This window comes from Sesamum indicum, linkage group LG10 (assembly GCF_026168435.1).
Source record: "Sesamum indicum cultivar Baizhima isolate 11 linkage group LG10, ASM2616843v1, whole genome shotgun sequence".
Classification (NCBI taxonomy): domain Eukaryota; kingdom Viridiplantae; phylum Streptophyta; class Magnoliopsida; order Lamiales; family Pedaliaceae; genus Sesamum; species Sesamum indicum.
The window spans coordinates 14,244,309-14,262,162 of record NC_142666.1 but is presented as its reverse complement, the minus strand read 5'-3'; the positions used below and the strand labels follow the sequence as shown (position 1 = coordinate 14,262,162).

General features: G+C 32.5%; 1 protein-coding gene, 1 long non-coding RNA gene and 1 other non-coding gene across 3 annotated transcripts; all 3 read right to left on the bottom strand.

Moving 5' to 3' along the window:
• Window positions 1–441: 441 nt before the first annotated feature.
• LOC148786703 (uncharacterized) lies at window positions 442–1,570 on the bottom strand. The gene is made up of 2 exons (XR_016067949.1): window positions 1,084–1,570; window positions 442–975 (listed from the first exon to the last, which is right to left on the bottom strand). It is a non-coding gene; the product is annotated as an uncharacterized LOC148786703 (long non-coding RNA).
• A 2,191-nt stretch (window positions 1,571–3,761) lies between these two features.
• TRNAG-UCC (transfer RNA glycine (anticodon UCC)) lies at window positions 3,762–3,833 on the bottom strand. Its single transcript has one exon. It is a non-coding gene; the product is annotated as a tRNA-Gly (tRNA).
• Window positions 3,834–5,057: 1,224 nt separating this feature from the next.
• LOC105172170 (Eukaryotic aspartyl protease family protein) lies at window positions 5,058–6,473 on the bottom strand. The gene has a single exon (XM_011093527.3). It carries the CDS (start codon window positions 6,424–6,426, stop codon window positions 5,113–5,115), a length of 1,314 nt encoding a protein of 437 aa, XP_011091829.1. The 5' UTR covers window positions 6,427–6,473; the 3' UTR covers window positions 5,058–5,112.
• Between the last annotated feature and the right edge of the window lie 11,381 nt (window positions 6,474–17,854).

Genomic DNA, 17,854 nt, shown 5'->3' with positions numbered 1-17,854 from the left:
TAAAAGATTCTACTATTGAATTAGGTAGGTGTTATCTCAAAATAAGCCATGCTGCCAAGCAGACACCTTCAGAAAATAATCATGCTTCCAGGCATGCACCCTCTCAAAATAAGCACTGCTCTTAAACAAGCACCTTCTCAAAATAAGCTTGTTGCCAGATAAACACCCTCTTAAAAGAAGTCGTGCTTCCAAGCAGACACGTTTTTAAACAAGTCCTGCTCCCAAGCAGACACCCGTTCAAAACAAGCCCTACTCCTAAGGGAATGGGAGGCACAACATGCTTTGCTAGTGATTAGGGGAAAGGCTCCTTAGGGGCATCCACCTCCACAACAATAGGCTCACTAGCAGCTGGGGAAGGGGGGGGGGGGGGGCTGCACCTCCAACATTACTGTCCCCAAGATATTTTTTAAGTTCTCATTTGGAAAGAACTTCTCAGCTATATCATTAAGCAACTTGAAAATTCAGTAACATCGATAAGAGGCGGGTAGCTTTCAAAGGCAGGTTGAGGAAGGGCTACCATAAAAAAATTACGAACATCCTCCAAGACTGCCTCAGGGTCAAGGAAGGAGATCTCATCCCAGCCAAGGGATACCCCTGCATGCAAAACTACTTCTAGCAAACAACAAAGGCATGCATAAAGAATGGCCCCCACTTTGATAGCCACCTCGCTCTGGAAGTTTGACTTTCTATATTAGGGTAGTCAGCTTTGACAGTAGGACTCCTGGACGCGCTAACTCTCCTCAAAATAAAGGAACCCCAAGTGAGCAGCCGGTCGCCTTTTGCAGAGCCCTAGCCTGGTTCTTGGTAGATCCAATAACTATTCATTCAGCTTCATAGTCTCCTTTGCCTATTAGCATTTCCCATAACCTCTTTTTTTGCCTCCTTAAGCTTGGCCACCTCAGCAAACAACTGTTGACTTTCTAAGTAATGAGGAGGTGGAGTCGGGGCGTGATAAGATCTCTCCCATCGCTATGCCTGGAAAACACAAAATCCTTAAATTAATTAATTGGGGACCGTAAATCAAGCATGGTGCAATACTAAAAGTTTAATTACTTTACAAAAATGACTGGACAAAGCGCTAACCAACTCTTCTTTGGAGGAAGAAAATATGAGTTGCTTGCCCCCAGTATTAGCATCCCTTGAAAAAGTTTGGAGGACAAGTAAAAATCCCCATCCCTCTCCGTTAGGAGAGAGTGATGCGTATATAGCCCCCACTCGGGGACGGAACGTTGGCTCTAGGTAGACTACCCCCTGCTTCCATAGGAAGAGACAGGGAGGAGAGAGGATGTGTGGCTGTCAAACAAGTAACCACTTGCAGGGGCACCATTACTTTAGGATGGTTAGAGGAGCTTCCCTTAGCCCTCCTTGGAGGCCCCTCGGGAGGCACTAGCTAACCTCTTCCTTCTGGAGTCATTGGAGGCAGGTGTCCTGTTGGATGCGCTCATAGAGGGGGGTGGAGTCGGCTGATAATCCCTAGTGTTGCCTTGAAACACTCGCCTTGAGATACTTAACATGATTTGACGTATGCAAAAATACATCAAAATCAGACATGATAGTCAAGAAAGAAATCTATTTTACTAATTTCATCCGACCAGGGGGATGTGTGGATTTCGACCCCGATCTTATTTATTATAATTATTAATTAATAATTATAATTTAAATATTTTACTAATTATCATCGATAATAAATTTATTATTCTATTAATTAAAAAAGTATAATCAATTATTATAAATATTACGAAAATTGCAAATGATCAAAATCACAGTCCTCCCACATTTGTGTTGGTGGCCATGGCCCCAAGGTCTTCATATTTTCTCACCCACATTCAGCGTTGGTTCGTTTCATTCATTATCGTCATCATCGACATTAATATACAATCGGCTTGATGATTTTGCAAAAAAAAAAAAAAAAAGAAGGATAAGGAGACCCACTGCTGAAAACCAAATTTTTTCGTCATTAATTACAACGGAGGAAAGTAAAATTTATGGTAGAAGTAATTATCCACCACTACACAACAGATATTAATCGTTCTTTTAGCAGGCGATAGTCAAATATTAATCATAACTAAATCAAAATTATTATAGTTTTTATTAATAATTGTCACAAATATTTTCATCAGAGTTGAGATTTAAAAGAATGTTAATTAATCAAGATAAAATTTCAATTTTCATATTAACTTTTTTTTAATTATAATTTATAGTATTAATTTATTAATATTAAGTCGTACTTATTTGTAAGGATAAATTACAACGACCTCCCCTGAGGTTTGGTATAATTACGAATACCTCCTCATTGTCTGAAAAATTACAAATACCCCCCTCATGTTTGATGAAATTCTGTAATTCTTGGATGGATGTATGAAATTGTTAATTTTTCCCTATCTTTTTTTTTTAAATTTAAAACTTATTAAAAAGATCGAACGGGATGGATGGGACAATTCTAAAAATTATGAAAAAATTATCCACTTAGTCCATAAAAAAATAAATAAAATTATAATTTTTAATCCACAAAATATTTTAGTCAGTTTACCATAAAAAATTGATGAAAATCCAACGGATTGAGCTAATTGTTAGATGATCATTAAATTTAAGAGATATTAGTAATTTTTAGATAACGAAAAAGTATTCGTAATTATGTCAAACCTAAATAAAGATAGTTGTAATTTACCCTATTTGTAATTCAGGGAAAAGTCAATCTTTTTGGCACTCCCTTTAACTTTAGGCTAGAGATGGGACATCTTCTTTCTTATTTTTTTTAATTTTATTTAATTTTTTCAATAATTAAAACTACATTCTACTTAATTTCTTAATTGATCTAATTCGCTCTTAAATATTATAATGGCTCCAATTTACTTGGTTCCAAATTCAATCTATAATTTATTTATAATTAAATTTAATTTTTTTTAATAATTATCAATTATTTGACCAATTGTATATAAAATTCTATTGACACCACAAAAAATATAATATTTATTTTCATATTTTTAATTGGTTCATTGACTTGTATAAATTGTTTCAGTCTTTATTTATTTATATTTTTTGTGAATCAATTGTAATAGAGTCAGACATAACCAAAAGTCTATATATAAAAGAAAACTTGAAATTATGAAACTAATAATTTGCTTAAATTGAAAGAATTATATATATATATATATGTAGTTGGGGGTGCATTTATTTTGCAAGCATGCATGATATTGGGCAAAAAACTTGAAAATCTTATACTGTGTTTGTTTTCATTTTCAAGTTATTTTCGGGACAAGTCAAAATATACCCAATGTTTGCCATCATTCAAAAACACCTTATCTAGGTGTTTTAAACTGTTTTAGCATAAATACATACATATATATATACACAAACATGTACATAAATATATATAAAAAAGGCATGATTTGACAATAAATAGTAATTTTTGTCTCCCAAATAACAATATTAAACATACAATAATTATTTTAAACTATCTCCAAAAATAAATCCAAACATACATACTATCTCGAACACACACTTATTTATCTTTGTTTTTCTCTCTCTATCTCCATAAATCACAACAAAACACTTAGAAAACAAATCCAAATATTATGTTAGGGATTGATGGTTCTTTATTATTTGTTGCAATTTGTAATAAACTAAGTGCAATTTTATTATTTATTATTTTCAAGAATTAGTGATTTTTGTTTTATATAAAATTCTTTAAACATTGAAATTCCCAATAAAAAGTGTAAGATGTGGTGCTAAGTGTCTTCTGAATTAAGGAAAGAAGAAACTGCGTTTGCCGGGAGTCGAACCCGGGTCTATTGCTTGGAAGGCAATTATCCTAACCGTTGGACTACAAACGCTTTGTTGTACGTTGTTTCTAACTTCAAAAGAACAAAGGACTACTAAGTTAATATATATAATTTAGATACACAACAAATATAATACCCCAACAACTCATATATACTTTTGAAAAGAAATTTATAATATATGCTTAACCAAAAATTTAGAAACTTTTAGGGGAAAAAATAAAAATATATTTGTTCATAATTTTTAAAAAAATATATTTGAAAAATACTATTCATTTTTATCTAAAAAAATAAATCATTAATAACTTAATTTTATTACCAAATTAATAAATGTTTTTATATGAAGGTTTTTGTGTGTTTATTGTGCTAAAGGATTAATTAATTTTGAGTATGTAAAATAGTTCAAATTAAAAAATAAACGAGTATATAAATACACAAAAAATTTCATGTAAAAGATTTTTTTGTTGGGATTTATATTTACTGTATATATTAACTTATTACTCTACTTTTAATTTAAATTCTTCACTTATTAAAAATTTTTTATAGTTAGAAAATATATTGATGATGATTTAATACGCAAAATACTAAAATATATACTAAAAATAGTATACTTGTTTACGGTATGTGGAGCAATTTTGTTCAATCAGCAGAATAAGTATTATATTTATTAGTTTAGGAGTAAAAATTACATCAATAGTAGTTTAAAGGGCAAAGTGTATTTAGCCCTTAATATAAACGTACCGACCAATATCACAAAACACAAACTTTACACGAAAACTTAGTAATTTAGCTAATAGGTAAATTACAATAGACTACCCTGAAGTTTTGCAAAATTATAAATATTTTTTTATTATTTCAAAAAACTAATATCGCTTGATGTCTGATGAAAGTATGAAATCCTTGGAAAATGCCTAAAATTGTCAATTTTGCCCTTGCAATATCTTTTTCTTAAAAAAAATAAAAAATTATAACAACATCAGACGAAAACGGATAGAAAAATTTTAAAAATTATAAGAAAAAATTATCCACTTAGTCTATAAGAAAAATTATTTTTTTAAAAAAGTAGTAAATTATAATTCATAATTCACAAGGGTATTTTGGTTAATTCACTACAAAATGTATGAAAATCTAATGAAAATTAATGGATCGACTAGTATTAGATGGATGTTAAAATAAAAAGATATTAGTAATTTTTCAAAAAAACAAAATTTTTGTTATAATTTTATCAAATCTCATAGTAGCTGGTTGTGCTTAATTATTTAAAAAGATTGGCAAACATAAACTCAAGCTGGTAGAACACATTAATTGAGAGAGAGGAAGGGAAACATATAGCTTAATTACAGAGCTCTCGAGCAATTCCCAAACGAGAGTTCACAGTGTCGAACAGTATCCTGAGATTCTGCTGCTGCAAATTGGCTATCACATTCAGCATTGAGTTCACGTTGTTCGGGGCAGCTGCCATTGCCAGGCAGGCCAACGACCCCGAGCTGCTGTGAATCAAGCTGTTCTCCATCGGCAACTTCAAATCCAATCCTGTAAAGTGGAATGTGATGGCTGGCGCCACTGCTTCGTTTGTGGCTGCAAAGCAAGTATCAAATGCCCCCAAGGAGCTAAACGGGCCGGCAACTTGTTTCCTGAATTCGTCCCTGATTGCGGTGTAAACAGGTTGGATGAACCGGGTTATGACCGTGCCCGAGTCGATGATGGTACCTGCTCCGGTGTTGGGGTCGAATGCTAGGAGCTCCGGGGCTATTGGGACATTGACCCGGCCTACGCTTACGCCGGTGAGGTTTACGTAGTATAGTGATGGGCGGTGGGGGTTCTTGAGGAGTGGTGTGGTTTTGATGTTCTTGGGTTGGCCTAAGGGCCCGAGTTTGAGTGAGCCAGAGAAGTAGTATGATTTGAAGCTGGGTAAACAGTATGAGAATACACCCGAGTAGAGCGACCCGGATTGTGAGAGCAGTGACATGGAGCCCCGACCCAAGCCTAGTAACCCTTGGGGTGGGATTGACCCTCCGGACACGGCGTTGATGCATCCGAATGCGTAGTTGGGGATGGCGTCATTGCCTAGCGTGAGGGTGTCACGTGACAGTGTGGCGGAAAATGAGGAGTCCCCACCGTAGGATCGGTTAAAGAGGCAAGAACTGGATCCGACCGTCGGGCACGAGAGTCCACTGACTTGAGTGCATTCAGGTACAGAGCAATCCAACGACCCGTAAGTGGAGGATGTGTTTGGCGCAAAAGCGTTGGACGAGCAGCCAATGCACCCACTGCATGGGACCCATGCAGCATCATTGCTAGTGTCGAGGACCATAAACATGAGTTGGCCCGGAGTCCCGATCTTGGCTCGCAGTACATAGTTGCCAACGTTGATTACTTGACCTGGGGCAATCGGGACTGAGGTGGGCTTCCGTGCCACCAGACTTGACAAGTATGTGACACGTTTCGGGTCACCAGAGGCCATGTCGAGAACCGTGTTAACCCACGAAGAGGCGGGCTCAGGCGAGTTGAACGGCGAGCATTTGCCATAAATGGGGATTACGGATAGATCCGAACCCGATTTGGCGGAACATGGGTCAAAAGCAGCATTGCATGCTGTGGAGAGGCAAATGAAGAGGAATATGACAAGAATGAGTGAGTGCTCCATAGGGCTTGTTTGGATAAGTAATGATGGCTGTCTGAAGATAGGGTGAGAGGGTATTTATAGGTGGGGAGGAAGGCAATCAATTCAGCTTGTGAAGGTTAATTATAGTGATTTTAGAACTACAGCTGGTTTTCATACGACAAGAGTTGGCATTTGGCAATGCATGTGAAGGACCTAAGTCCTATTCATGACAAGGAAATGTGCATGGCCCAAAGCATCAATATATAATTTTTTTTTGTTTTATTTAATTTGTACATTGGAAGTTTTAATTGAATGTTTACAAGTAGTACCACTGCAGAACAATGAATTATTCCATTCACGATAATTAACGATTACGGCTAAAAATCATGGTGAAATAAAATTATTTACCACGGTCAAACAAAACAAAATATGATAATTCATTACCATGGTTAATCACTTGTGACCAAAAGATTTGCTGCAGTTTTAGTTAGATCTAATGTTTTTACCTCTCCGACGTAAACAACACCGAATAGTCGTCGAGCAACTGTAGTTAATTAGTATTAATCTCGATTTTAAATCTTTTGATTGAGGTAATTCTTCTAGTGACTGACAAAGTATTTAATTGATAAATTGAATTATTATAAATCGGTGTTATTTTTCGTATTTTATTTTACATATATATACATATATGTGTGCAAGTTTTTCAAAAAGTATACGACGAATCATGATGTGAATTTTAATTATATCTATAATTAATTAAAATACATAAATAAATGGAATTCATAATATATACTAATTAAATATTCAAGGAAAGATTTATGTTATATATAGTCTCCATTTGAATTAATTATGTGACTATGCATGGAATTTTGTGTAATATGAAATATTGGAAGTTTCCAAATTAATAATCAAATGGTTAATTAATTATGACCTCTCTTCCTCTACTATTTTGTTTGGTACGTATTGGTTAAAAAAGAAACGGTATATTATTTTATTTGTATTAAATTTGATCAATTTTTTGCATATTTTACTAGTATGTGGACCATTTTTTACTATTATTGATATTGATTTAATATAATTAATTCTTGTTCTTTCTCTTCAATTATTGATAATTTTATTTTAAATTTTGGCTCATTGATTTGCTACCATGCATCTCCCTCTCATCATTCACTTGGATAAAATGACATTATTTCAAAGAAGTAAATTTTAGTTGGAATAGGGTTCGGCCACATTTAATTATATTACGGGTTAATTATATTATTAATGTATAAATTAAAAAATAAAAAATTATATGATAAATATAATACTTTTTTGTTGTATTTTAATGGTCAAAAGTTTATTTAAATAAAAATTCACGAGGAAATAGACATGCAATGTACATAAATCCCTAGTTAAAAATTATGACAACGCACCTTGGTAATTTGTGTTAAATTCGATAATCAGTAAAAATTTATTTTTTACGCTAAATTAAAGAGGTGTTTGCAGTAGCGTTTACTTTTACGGTGGAAATAAATCATACCAAAAATTGTAAGTTTTTAACTCTAATAAAAATTGAAAGTATTAAAAATTGAAGTTGGAGCGTATGTAGAAAAAGCTAACTTTTAATGATTTTATATAAGCCGCAAAAGTAGGTGGGAAGAAATCTGTAACTTTTGACTTAAATTAGCTTAATTTAAGATGTTTAAGAAAAATTGAAATAAAAAACTCTACTTCCAACTTCATTATTTTCAACCAAGAAGAAAACAATTGATAAGCACTTACGTTGAGTTTAGACTGACGAATTTAGATATATGATTTTAGATTCATGATAACAGATCCATCGAACTTGTCTGGGTAAGTTCATGCCATAAAAAGTTTCGCATTCTTGAACTTTTATTTTGAATTATATTTTGTGGCATTGTAGAATTTTAAAATCCACCCCTAAAATCCAAATTTTTTTAGCCAAATGCAACCTTAAATTAAATTATCACAGATATCCTTTATGAAAAAGGTAGGATCAATAAACTATATGTGTATGGCAAATGAAGAGAAGAAGAAAGCTGAACAAATAATAATAATAATAATAATAATAATGATAAATTATAACGAGCTCTTTATTTGAAAAATTACTAATACTCTCTTATTTTAATGTTCGTCTAACAATTAGTCAATTTTTTATTTTCATTACGTTTTCATCTATTTTTTTGTCATAATTGGCCAAAATGACCTTATGAATTATGAATTATAATTTTATTATTACTAAAAACTTAATGAAATATTTTTATGGATTAAGTGGATAGTTTATTTTATAATATTTTAAAAATATTTCATTCACCTCGTCCAAGTTTTTCTAATTTTTTAGATCTCCATTTTAGAATTATATAATTTTATCAAATATTAAAAAAAATATTTATATTTTTTTATATAACAAAAAATATTTATAATTATATCAAATTTGAGAAAAACAACTCATTTTAATTCACCTTCCTCCTCCTCTCCTACTAATAATAATAATAGGATGAGGAATTGTTGGCGGAGAATTTGGGAAGCAGGTCTAGTTTTGTCGTGTGGGGAAGGCGGCACGAGATGCGGTCGGTCACGGGCTTCCGTTACTCGCTTTCCAAACTTCACGTGCAGCACTCCTTTTTCCAACTTGGGTCCGCACTCATATACAACAAATGTAAGTGTATGATATTTTTGCCAATTTCATCACACACAAACCCAATCATTGTAATAAATGTTTCACATTCCTTACAAGACAAAAGAGGAGGGAGAGAGAGAGAGATGTTTGTCAGCAAACAACAACTCTGGGCATTGCTGTGCATGACAATTAGAGGGTCTGAGACAAAGTTAGTTATCCTATGAAGCTGCTACAGCCAAATTCCAAAAGGGTTTTTGTAATAATCATCATGACTTTCTACCCTTCTTGCATATTGATGCAGGTAGCATAATTTGGGATTGGGTCGTTAAACCTGGTACTCTGAGATCGGATCACTGAATCCCTCTTTGAACTTTCTACGAGTGAATTCTGAGAACAAAACACACGTTAGGCTTACTGAATAGTCCTCAGCTAATTAAGGCCCTCCCATACTTAAGTAGAAAGTGGGCTCGAAAGCGATTAGTAGTGGGCGAATGAGATCTAGAAATGTGATAATAGCACTTGCATAAATATTCACAAATGCGAGTATTTTTAGTGTACGGTATCGCATAGCATAGTGCCACATTGCATCATCAGGACGTCCTGGTATCAGATGATCCAACGACTATTTCATCGGGCGGGTCAATCGGTCTGGGTCGGACCGGTTTGGTCGTCCTACCCGACCCGCGTCTTTATGCACGGATCCTGACATTTATTGTAAATTCCTTTAAAAAGCAGGGGCCTTTTGAAAATTACCCTCATCACATATATAGGGCTTAGTCTTAGATCAATATACAAATGTAGTTGGTTTGTGGGATTTATTATTTTTTATGTAGGTTTTGATGTTGGAAATTAGTTAAATAAGAAAATTACAAGGTCAGGTTTAGGTGTTGGATGATGAGTTCTAGTTCGAGTTTGTTGTACGTGGCGTATATATATTAAATCGAATATACTATACGAAATGTAACTCTTTTTAATCATATCAAACACTAACTAACTTGCATAAGGGCTATTAGTCGTTTTCTTATACAGGTAAGATCAAAATATCAATTATATCTAGAAATCATGATAAATGTTCTAATTATAATTAAAAACTATAGTAAATTGTAATCAGCCGTCATCAAAACTTAAGTTGTTACGGTACATAACATTAAGTTATCATAATTTTGCATCGTAGGTAATCGTAGTATAAGAGATAATGCCTACTTAAATTGGTAAGTGCATCGGGTCATATACTTGATTACACCGTTAATTTTAACCACACACTTGAAGGACCTGGTTGAAATTCTCCTGGTTGCTTTCCTTAATTGTCGTTTTGTAATCTCGTCCCTCGATCTAAATTTGATCAATTTTGTGTTAGATTGATTAGTGGGACGTTGTTCATACGAATCTAGTGTAAAAATCATATTTGTGAATATTTTTTTGATGTAAGAGCGATGAATTATTATTAATTGAAATAAATCGATTACAATCATTCATGTTGTATATCAGTGTCTAACAAAGACCGTTACAACACTTATACCACACACCTACTATTACAATAGAAGCAACACCTGTTATGTAGTGGAAACAACATCCTACTCATAATGCAGGGTTCGAACCTGCAACATTTAATTAAAGGTTATGGGGTTTCAGCTCCAGACTGTGATTATATTAGCTTAATATCATTCAGTTTCTCCCGTGACATAATTTATTCTAGTCGGAAAAAATGCAAGCAACTCCCTTGTGATATCGCAAATGAGCAAATTACCCACTTATGAAAAAATAAATAGCGATTACCTCCTTATATTTTTTCAAATGCAACAATTTACCCCCCTATGATTTTTAAAATGAAGCAATTTACTTCCCTGTATAAGGAGGTAAATTGCTTCATTTTAAAAAATATAGGGAGATAAATTGCTAAATTATTTTTCATAAAAAGATAATATACTTATTTTTAATATCACAGAAGGTTAAATTGCTATTCACCCTAATTTAACGAATATTTCCACATACAATGTGTGAATCATATCACATCGTTACATTTTAATTTCAACTACCAACATGACATAATATATTACTATATTTCAGGCTCGATTCGAACAAGTTGAACACCAACATGTGGAATCCGAATCAGAATACGTCCACGAAATCGTACGATCCAAGTGAAAGATGAAGGGAATCCTGGAGATCGATCTCGTAGATTATGCAGAGCCAACGATGATCCCCATGTGATCCAACTCTTTGAATGTCTCTCAAAGTACAAATTCAAGTGCTCCCTAAACCTTACAAAGACAAAAGGTTGTAAGATCTGTAACTTATGGATGGTCACATGTATACAGTTTCAAGTGTTTCAAGACTTCAAACCATAGTGCTTGCTGCTATATACACATCTTTAAATCTTAGACATAATCACTCCCCACTCCTCAGGTTTGATGTAATTATCCCTTATATGTTTTTTTTGTGGTAAAATTTAGAAATAGCTACACTCCCTAGATCTTTTGTGGTTTGAAAAATTACATCGAGCACCCTTAAGGTTTGCTTCTATCTAATAAATAAGTTCCTTCGTCAGTTAAAATTCACCAAATTTGCTGATATTAACAAAAAAAAATTAATAAAAATTGATACTTACCCTCAATTGACTTATTATTGACTTATTGTACGTCAAATGATTTTTTCCAACTGAACTACCCTTATAACAGTGAAGATATACTTTCTCACATGCATTAACGCGTATAAAATGTATGGGTGTAATTTGGTCATAAAAATATTTATTTGACCTGTAATAAATCAGTAATAAGTCAATCAGAGGTAAACATAATTTTGTTTTTTTTAAATTTTTTATTCATATCAACAAATTCAGTGAATTTTGACTAATTGAGGGGCTTATTTGTTAGACGAAAACAAACCTAAAGAGTGCTAAATGTAATTTTCTAAACTACAAGCATAATCGATTTTCTGGTTAAATACATTACGAGATGTTTTTCCATACTTTCCGCATTCAGTTCTAGCTATTTCTGCACCTTCTGATCGACCTGAACAACATATACGGATCCCCGTAATCCCCTTTTTCATTACTAATGGAATATTCTTCACTATTTTACTAAAAATAATTTACGTGTAATTATATCAAATCACAAAAAAAGAGAGTATCGTTATCCCAATATATAAAGAATAAATATACCTAAACAAGAAACATGCATATATCTATTCTTACGAGTCTGGTAAATGAAATTTTTGTTTCCATGAGTTATATGAACAAAAAGCAGTAATGAGTTTCGACCGAATTGTATAATTATCAACAGTAACATGTGATCCAGTGCGAGAGCATATAATATTCACACAACATAATTACAATTGAACAAATGACAAGAGAACCAAACAAGACTTACACGGATTGGATCTTCGATTCCCTGATTTTCGTAGTGCTTTTTTTTTTTGTCTTCGCCGTGTGATGAAGCAACAATCTCAAGCACAAGAGTCTTTGGGTTTAATGCAATTTAACTCCTTATAATATTGTAAATGGATAAAATATCTCTTATGTAAAAATAAAAAAAATAGTAATTTGTCCTCTCGTATTTTTTAAATTAAAGTAATTTACCCCCTTGTCTAAAGAGGTAAATTACTGCATTTTAAAAAGTATTAGGGGGTAAATTGCTGAATTTTAAAAAAATAGCTAGAGGTAAATTGCTCAATTTTAAAAAACATGTGGGATAAATTACTGCATTTTAAAAAATAGGGAGAAGTAAATTGCTATTTTTTTTTATGAATGGATAATTTGCTTATTCGCAATATCATAGAGGGTTGCTTGCAATTTTTACGGTTTTACCAGAGTAAGAAAAGGTTTTTGGTAAACTTAGACCTATGTAAAAGATTGAAACTCGAACAAACATATAGAGTTGTCACTAAACTAGAAAACGGGCAAAGCCTAATTCGCATAAGCGACACAAAGAACTTTTCAGACAACCACAGATGACAAGCTCTTCAGCTTTCAAAATTTCATGTGTAGTTTTTCAGGGGTTATGTCAATACAATTATTGAACGGCATGACACCCACAGACTACACGCCATTTTCGGCTTTCTGTCGTATGAACGCTTCTTATATGAATCAGTCGATGCTCACGAGCTTGTACTACAAACTGTTCCATCATAGCTTGATTTTGACAATCCATACCGTTTTGATGATTTTTATTACCACTGGCAGAGTAAAAGAGAGAATCCAAGGATCCGTTACGATAACGTAGGCAAGTGTCCCACATTGACTGCAAACAAGAAGCTTGAGTACCTTATAAGTTGCAAGACCTCCTCTTCTCAATTAGATGTCATTTTACGACGAATGCAAAATACAGAACTCTATCCAGCTGGGCTTGAGATGCCTTCAATCCAGACTAAAAATGGCAAGCCAGAAGCAGATTGGCTGAGTACTCAGTTTTATAGGGTTTATGAAATACCAAGAATCTAATCCATGTTATCATCGTCAGGTAAGCCCAAGGAATGTTTCCAACAGATATTAAAATATTAAATTAAAGCATGCTTTTCAATATGAGCCAACATCTCTTCTTTCATGCCCACTACAAGTTAGGGTAAAAATGTGGATGCTTAAAATATAGTTTAGAAGTTGTGTTTATGTCCAGACCACCACTGTTCTTGGCTCATGTACACAAAAGATTTGGATTTAGATGAGATCTGAATCACCTCAATTTGCAAGGAAAATTCGTTTGATGTATATGCTCCGGCTGAATAGCAATTTACCCCGTGTGATATTGAAAATTAGCAAATTATGTCCTTATAGAAAAAAAATGTAACAATTTTATCCTCTCGTACTTTTTAAAATGAAGCAATTTACCTCCCTATTTAAAGAGGTAAATTACTTCATTTTAAATAATATATGGATGTAATTACTGTATTTTAAAAACATAAGAAGGTAAACTGCTATTTATTTTTCATAGGAGGATAATTGCTAAAATAATTGGATGATCATCTTTCTCTGCATCATTGTCATCATCGCTTTGAACTGGCAAACTTAACTCGCTTAGAGCATCATCATCATCATCATCACTTTTGTAGCACCTCCTACTCACTATACTTAAGTATCACGATTTTATCCATTCTTTAATTACAACTCATCCTATAAGCAATTTCTTCTCTACCCGCAAAATAAATTCTATTTTATCAATATAATATATAAATATCACAAGAGATGATAGATGTCGTCAAAAGTTCGTACTTACTCCCACCAGATGTCCTCATATACATAATCTTAAAGAAAATAACATAACAACTAGCTGTACAAAAATTTTAACACAAACCCGGCAAAACACTAGTATAGTTTATAAACATACAGCTAAAAGTCTTGGCTTTAGATGCCACAACTGACCCACCTAATAGGAATAACGGCATGGCTCAAAGTCCAATGTGGCTAGTCAGTGTGACCTATATCTCCTGAAAAGTACGTGCCAAGGAATGAGCTGCCTACTCAGTAAGTATAGTTAACCAGTCTATATATATACACACAACCAGCAAGTCACATACAATGCAATCACATCAACTAATAAATATTCACAAATAGCAACAATAGATGTAAGGAGTAATATATGCCCACACCTATAAATTAGTATCCGACATAGTATTTGACGTTATCGTTTATTTTCTAAGGGACCTACTTACTCTAATTAGAGTACATCAGTCAATGATTTTGTCGACGATCATCATCTCAATCAATGTCATATCATATACACACAGGACACTCGTTGTGTGATATTCCCGCACTATCTATCCCAGTTTATAGCAATATCAGCACAGGACATCACAACAAACATAACATCCCTACACCACCCAGTGTGTAGCTAATAGCACAGAATATTCCCCGCTACTCGAAATACCCCGATACTCTACGCGCCATAGTACCTAGCTTAACTCATTTATTTTTCATATCACATCATCAATCACATAATTGTAAACAATTGACTATGTTCCCAACTAGGCAAGCACCATCTTTTATTTCAATTCACAACAGCAATATCACTAATTTTATCATTCAAATCTTTATAGTAATTATTTTCTCATTAATAACTTTTTCATTATACTTCATCAACAATCAAGTATACAACCATAACCATTTATCTCATATCCGTACAATACAACTTTATATAACACGTAATAATAATTTCATTGATATTAAGATAACCCAATAGATAGTCCACGATCATATATATATATATATATATAAACAATAAAGATACTATATCTACATATATAAATATAAATCCAAATTCACGGTCAATTACATAAGCAACCTATAAATGTAATACTACACATTTAAATATATATATATATATATAAATCAATTAGTTATATTTACCTCAAATTTTCCAAATAACTCTGTTAATACAAAGAGCTGCTCATCCTTCTATCTTGTCGTTACGTCCTATAATAAAGTGTCATACGTATAATCAATTATTGAGAATATAAATTTTAAATAAAATATTAAATAATATTCGTATGTTTTCCACCAATCTTTTAACATTTCATTTATATTGAAGTTCAACACTCTGTTTCGTTTTCTTTTAAATAACTACACTTTCTTAACCTCTCAAGTATATATTTAATTTATCAACTAACTCATAAGAATTCATTTAATCAAACCCCTTATATATTTATAACTATCGTTTTTAATAACATCCCTAAATTAGATTATCGTTAATACTCTTATTTTCCCTCTTCAATAACATAATATTTTTTAAAAATAATTTTCGAAATATTTCTATTAATTTTCTATCAATTCCTCTCTACTATATATATAATTTAATGAAACACTAATATATAGAATTACATATTTGGTTAATAATTTCGATAGTATTGCTTAAATTAACTATAATAATATTTAAATCTAACAGATCTAATAATTTAATTAACCAACTATATTATTTTTATATTAAATGTGACATTTAATTTGACACTAATTTAAATAGCCAAACTCGTAAAATATTTCGATCAAATAATACATAGGTCAATATAAATAATATTTAATAAACGGACTAATTAAATAATATAATAATATAAATTGATATAAATTAAAATCAGATTTCTTACCTCTACTTTTTTCGCTTAGAGAAAAATTGCAATTTACGAAATGTGTGTATTTGTATACTCAAATACACACACACACACATATATATATATATATATATATATATATATTATAAGAAGAGGAGTGGTGGGTTCGCATGTGGCTGCCCACCCCCTTTTCATGTTTTGTATTTTATTTTTTTTAATTTAATCTTTTTGATAATTGCCATTATGTTCTTCCTAATTTTCTTAATTAATATAATTTCCTTGATGAATGTCGAAGTCACTAAAAATAATTCCTACTACACTTGTGAAAGTGGGAGTAGGGTCGATCCATGGGATTGGTTTTAAGTTAATTTCTTTTATAAAAATGGAAAATAATGGGGGAAGGATGTTGATAAAAAGATGTGATCAAAAACTAAATAATTAAAAATACCTGATAGAGATATGAGAGAGAGATTTTCCGGTTAAGGCTAGGATTATGTTTGATTCTTGTGAGTTGATCATTGATGCAAGAATAACACATGTATGGACAAATAAACCAGTTATGGTCGTTGGTACGACCTAACAACCTCACCTTTCCTTACCTTTTCGTTAGCCAAGGTACGACCGTTGGCTAGATCTCTAATTAACAGACAACCTTGGAAACGTCCACAAGATTTAATCTATTAATAACATTAAGAATTAGAAAGGCCTGATTCTAATCAACACACTCCTACGAGGACAATTCGTTTAAACTAGATCATGCATTCCCCATAACATAATTAAATACTGTGACATAACTAATCATGCTATGTTGCCACTAAGTATTGAATTAAATAAACAATTACACGGATTTATAAAGTTCAATTAGCTAAGCAAACCTTCTTGATAATGAACAATCGGCCGAATCATTCATAAATCAGACGTTTGTAATTAAAGCACAGAGAATAACATGAATATTTGTTTGACAAGTGTAGAACGCAGATTAGATCTCACAACATAACGGGAATCAAGCAATCACCATACCTTAACCAGAAAATAGGGAATTTAGTCGGACATATTAATGGAAGAACACACTATAAAGTGGAATTCCATTAATTCCGGTAGTAAAATAAAATAAAAGAGAAAGGATGAATCGAGAATTCTATAGAGTTCTAAGATAAAAACTGAAATGACTTCTAATGAAGAGATCCCCCTTATTTATAATAAAAGTCCCCTACGAATCTAGACATAGTGGGGGAATAGATACGTGATAAACTCTAAAAAGGTAAATAAATTACAAGAGATAAGCTTTAAAGAATCCTTTCTAAATTTAAACACTTGATTCCTTTATCTTTTGGGGAAATCGCTCGTGCTTATCCTTATCCCGAGTTGACTACTCCATTAAGCGTGGGCACGCTTTGTCAATTCTGCAGAAACGTCCTTGTAATCTTCCTTTTTGCTGAATATGAAATAAAATCACATAATTAGGAATATTTTGGCTTAAAAATGAAGATTAAATTGCTATAAAATCATTATAATTGCAGAGTTATCAAATACCCCCACACTTAACCATTTGCTTGTCCTCAAGCGAACTCAAGATGCATTCAAAAATTCCTCCAAATTTTAAACTAATCAAGGCAATTTATAATCATGTGCAAAGTAAATGACATATTTTATGAAGGAGATAATTCAACATGTATCAAACAAGTTTTCACGTGATGACCATTATCAAAATCAATCGCATAAAACTAGTGGACTATTTTCTCTCGACTTTCCATTCTCTCAAGTGTATGTATGGCTCAAGTGTATCTCTCGACACTTACTATGACAATGCTTCACCAT